At 45.2% G+C, this 5000-nt stretch overlaps 1 protein-coding gene across 2 annotated transcripts in view; it reads right to left on the bottom strand.

The window, feature by feature from the left end:
• cpamd8 (C3 and PZP like alpha-2-macroglobulin domain containing 8) overlaps positions 1 to 5000 on the bottom strand; it is a 125761-nt gene that overhangs the window by 15912 nt on the left and 104849 nt on the right. For both annotated transcript variants that reach the window (XM_063201028.1, XM_063201029.1), the window contains exons 37-39: positions 4499 to 4573; positions 2377 to 2482; positions 1 to 27 (exon numbers count right to left, since the gene is read on the bottom strand). The exon at positions 1 to 27 is cut by the window's left edge and continues 84 nt beyond it. In XM_063201028.1, coding sequence (XP_063057098.1) covers positions 1 to 27; positions 2377 to 2482; positions 4499 to 4573 — 208 coding nt within the window. The remainder of the gene's footprint in view (positions 28 to 2376; positions 2483 to 4498; positions 4574 to 5000) is intronic.

Below are 5000 nucleotides of genomic sequence, written 5' to 3'. Positions count from 1 at the left end.
CATTGTAGAAGCGGGTCGCCTCAAACGCTGTAGAACACACACACACACAGAGTAAACACTCACACAAGCACACACACATCACATACACATTACACACACACACGCACACACACGCACGCACGCACGCACGCACACACACGCACACACACACAAAGCAAACACTCACATAAGCACACACACATTACACACACACACGCACGCACACACATACAGACACACTCACAGACACACAAACACACACAGGCACGCACGCATGCGCGCATGCAGGCACGCACACACACAAACACCCACATACACACGCACGCACACACACACACACCGAACAAAAATTGCTCAACCTCAAATCAGACAAAGAATGTTCTATAGCTTTACAAGGAGAATTCCTTCGTTTTGTGACCTCTGAACTCTTGTCTATTCATGTATTAGAAAAGGAGGCATGACTGAGTACACAGACACACATGACTTCCACACAAACAAACAGACACACAAACTTAGACACACAGACACAAAAACTTCTAACTAGCATGAATAAGTACACATACACAGAAAATTCTGACTGGCATGACGCACATACACACGCAAATATGGGTACACACATTCGGGCACACACACGCACGCACACACGCACGCACGCACGCACGCACGCACGCACGCACGCACGCACGCACACACGCACGCACACACACACACACTACTAAATACCCAAACACACAAAAGCTCTTTCAGAGTCCTTTCATTATAAAAACAAAGTGTCTTCCACAATTCAAACTTGATTAGTGCAATTTTAACACGAGTAACGGCCAAAATCATTATCCAAACTCTTTGCGTATTAAACTGCGTAATCATCTGCCAGAGCAATCTCCCTGGATGTAAATCATTTATCACATCCGTACAGTAAGTGGTGGCGTGGCGCGCCATCACTTTAAATGAGGCAGCTCCGTCCTCCTCACTGCCAAAACTAACACTCTAACATGTCTCTGCTTCTACTTCTCCCTCATCACGTAAGCTGTTAACAGAGAACTTTGCTGTGCGTCAAGCCATCGTGCTGTTTCTCAAAGATTACAAGAGTGCTTAATGAAAGGAAGAAAAATCTGGTGTCACATGGATGTCCATTTTTTTCTCGGATTCATTTTTTCGGTGTAATGAGACTTGATTCTGATGAAGACGTATGTTGAAACGTTAGTCTTCTTGCACTGAATAAATGAAAGCCCAACTGAGAAAGTGAAGTGAAAGCCAAACTGGGAAACTTCAACTCCCATTGACATTGTGACGCAGCACTCCACAGCACACAAGTGCACACTGCACACAACAAAATTGTATTTATCTCTAAACTCGTGCAAGGGGGCAGAGCAAATAACAGAAGATTGACCACCGTGTGACACAAGATTATTCTTCCTTTGTACAGTACTAATTATTTAGTCCTGCTCTGGGTTGTTACTTTAAAAGCGCGGAGTACATACTTCCTTTGTTCTATCTATAAGAGTGCTGTTGGAGTCGATGCAAGCTGATGTGCTCTGAGGTGCATTGTTTACACACACATTTTACACTGCAATACAAGTATCGTCCCCAATGCAGGTAAAAACCATGAAGATTTGGCATAGCCTTGCACCTGCATGCATTAGGATGCATTGACGTTCACCACAGACAGAATAATGAACTGGTAGCTAAACCTGAATGGGGAGAATAGCTCACCGTCATTACTCTTTACCACACTGTTTGTGTTAGCTGTTAGCTGTGTAGTCATTATTCAATCCGTATTGTGAAATTTTCTGTTTGTTTTCCCGGCTGACATCTCACTGTGACTTCAAACAAACTACGTCACAGATTAATTGACAACAAACATCTCCTTTGATACGCCGGTTTAAGCAACATGTGTTAACGAGCACGCTTCTGATCAATCAGTCAAAAGACACACTATGGCATCACAAGATGGATCCTCTGTGCTTATTCATTGCTAATGAGACATAGCTAATGCTGCCATTCGTCTCCCTGGTGTCGTTGGAGCCGACAAGGTGTTGTGTTGTGAGTGAAGGCTTTTGTCCACGCTGGCTTGACACCGCGGCACAGGGCCGGATTAAGATGGTCTGGGGCCTCTAGGCTAAAGGCTGCTGTGGGGCCCCCGGGAAGGCAAATTTCATGACAAATTTACATAGACAGTGTCATAATTACAAGCTAGGAATTAAAGATAACATGTCTACCAACTGTACTCAACATGACACATGATTTTTATTCAATACTGCATCTTATCACAATTCCGCAATTTTTCAATTTTTAGCAAATCAGGGGGCCCCTGGCAGGTGGGGGCCCCTAGGCTGCAGCCATATCTAGCCTATGCATTAATCCGGCCCTGACACCACAGCACAGCGAGCTACACACCTGGCTCATAGTAGTCGTACACCTTGACGGGCACAGGTGCGGTCTTGCCCACGATGTACTCCCGAACGGCCTGGAAGGCCACACACGTCAGGCACTGGCTGGGGATCTGATAGATAGATAGATAGAGAGAGAGCGAGGGAGAGAGAGAGAGCGAGAGAGAGAGAGAGAGAGAGAGAGAGAGAAAGGAGAGAGAGAGAGAGAGAGAGCCAGAGAGACAGACAGACAGAGAGAGAGAGAGAGAAAGAAAGAAAGAATAAGAAAGAGAAAGAGAAAAGGAGATGGAAAAAGGAAAGGAGGTAGGGAGGGAGGAGAGAGAGAGAGAGAGAGAGAGAGAGAGAGAGAGAGAGAGAGAGAGAGAGAGATGTAGAGGTGAGCCAAGATAAACGACAGGGAAGGGCATGGGTTTGCTTGGAAGGGTTTGCCTGCATGGTTTTGCCTGCGTGGTTTTGCCTGCGTGGTTTTGCTTGCTGTTTCCTGCCAGTAAGAGACAGTGCCAGGCGTCTCTGGAGCTTTACACCTGAGGTGAGCTCACAGGCGGGGGAAAAGGAGCCATGAAGGGGAGCCAGAGGACTGGAGGGTGGAGGGTGGGTGGGGCCAGAGGCGAACTTTACACAAGGCAAACCTAGGCAATTGCCTAGGGCCCCGACCAAATCTGCTCTACATAAAGGCCCCCAACTGTCATACCAGTCACGATACACACAAAAAAAGTACGCCTGATCTTGTCACTTTTGGTGACGTGCTTAAAGGAACAGACCACCCTTTTTTATTTTCACATATTTGCAGTATTTCCCAGCATTGTTCATGAATGTGCATATCATTTTCTTCTCTGTGTTTTCAGTACTTAGATTTATTGGATCAGAATTATTAGCATAGCTTAGCATAATCACTGAAAGTAACTGGTATCTTTAGCATCAAGCCACAAGTGATCACTGGACCGAATTAAATTGCTGTTTTACACTCTGGTGAATGTTACATTCATTTTACAGTGGTTTAGAAGTAGAAGTAGAAGTTTTATTTTGTACCATAGACTTGCATTACTATGCCTAATTTGGGTATACTGTCAAATGGGGCAATGCAAACACATAGACGAAAATTATATGCACGTTCATGAATAATGCTTGGAGATACTGCAATTATGTGAAAATCAAAAAAGGGTGGTCTGTTCCTTTAAAGAATGACTTTTGAGGGCCCCATGTTTATATTTTGCCTAGTGCCCCCAAAATTGATAAATACGCCCCTGGGTGGGGTAGCACCAATGCGGCCCACACTCCACTCCGTCCACACCGAATGAACCCCGTTCAAAAACAACACCACTCCGGTCTCCCCGAAGAAGAGAAAAAAAGAAAAAAGGCCTCCCACTCCGCTGCTCCTCTGCGGTCAGAGCTTTCATTTCAGATCAAAGCACTGGGCTGTTTGGTGTTATTCTCACAGTAAAATGCAGCCTTAGCATTTCCATTTTGTGGCTCGTTCAAGTGTGTGTGTGTGTGTGTGTGTGTGTGTGTGTGTGTGTGTGTGTGTGTGTGTGTGTGTGTGTGTGTGTGTGCCTGTGTGCCTGTGTGTATGTGTGTGTGTACACGCACGTGTGTGTGTGTGTGTGTGTGTGTGTGTGTGTGTGTGTGTGTGTGTGTGTGTGTGTGTGTGTGTGTGTGTGTACACGCATGTGTGTGTGTGTGTGTGCGTTTGTGCGTGCGTGTGTGTGTGTGTGTGAGAGAGAGAGAGAAATCAAAACATGGTCGGGTCGATGAGTATGTCCAAAGTAAGCAAAATAAGGCCCTTCATCCTGCATGCTCCTGACGCACAGGGCGGTAGATGAAAAAAAAGAAATGAAAGAGTGAAAGGTAAGAGGTGGTGTGTGGATGGGGCCCCTGGGGTTTTGGGCTCTGAGCTCAGTAAATGGGCCAATGGGTCTAAGCGGAACTGTGGCAGGCAGGATGTACACTGAGAAGGTGGGGGAGGGAGGGGATCCCCCCTGTAAATGGGCCAATGACGCGGAACGGAACTGTAAATGAGCCAATGGCAGGCAACGGAACTGAAAAGGGGCCAATAGGGCTGAGCGGAATTGTGGCAGGCCTGATGCAGGCTGGGTAAGTTAAGGGGAGTTTGGGGGATGCCCCCTGCTCACCTCGTCAAAGTAGAAGAGAACCTTCCTCCCGTCCACCTCGTAGCGCTTCAGGCCCACACGCTTGTCCATCAACAGCTGCAGAGAAGGAGAGAGAGAGGGAGAGAGGGAGAGGGGATGAGACGGGTTGGGGTCAGAAAATGAGAAATAAATGGAAGAAATTAAGAAATGACAGAAGAAAGAAGAGTTGGAGTGGGAAAGGATTGAATATAATTAAATTAGGGGTGGGCAAAAATGAAAATCTTTAATCGCATTAACTCAATGACTTTCTGTGATTAATCGCGATTAATCGCATAGCGCGCAAAACCCAAAAATAATAATAATAAATAATAAATAAAATAAATAATAAATAAAATAAAAATATTTTTTAAATTAATAAAATAAAATAATTAATAATAATTTGCACATGTACTGTGTAGATAACCTATGTAGGTCTAATATAATATTCCACAATGGAAATGTAGGCTATTTGCCAACCTATCAGTCTAAATGTAGTAGGCTATAT

Source organism: Engraulis encrasicolus, chromosome 6 (genome assembly GCF_034702125.1).
Source record: "Engraulis encrasicolus isolate BLACKSEA-1 chromosome 6, IST_EnEncr_1.0, whole genome shotgun sequence".
Classification (NCBI taxonomy): domain Eukaryota; kingdom Metazoa; phylum Chordata; class Actinopteri; order Clupeiformes; family Engraulidae; genus Engraulis; species Engraulis encrasicolus.
Note: the sequence above shows the minus strand (reverse complement) of the source record. Positions and strands in the feature narration are given on the sequence as shown.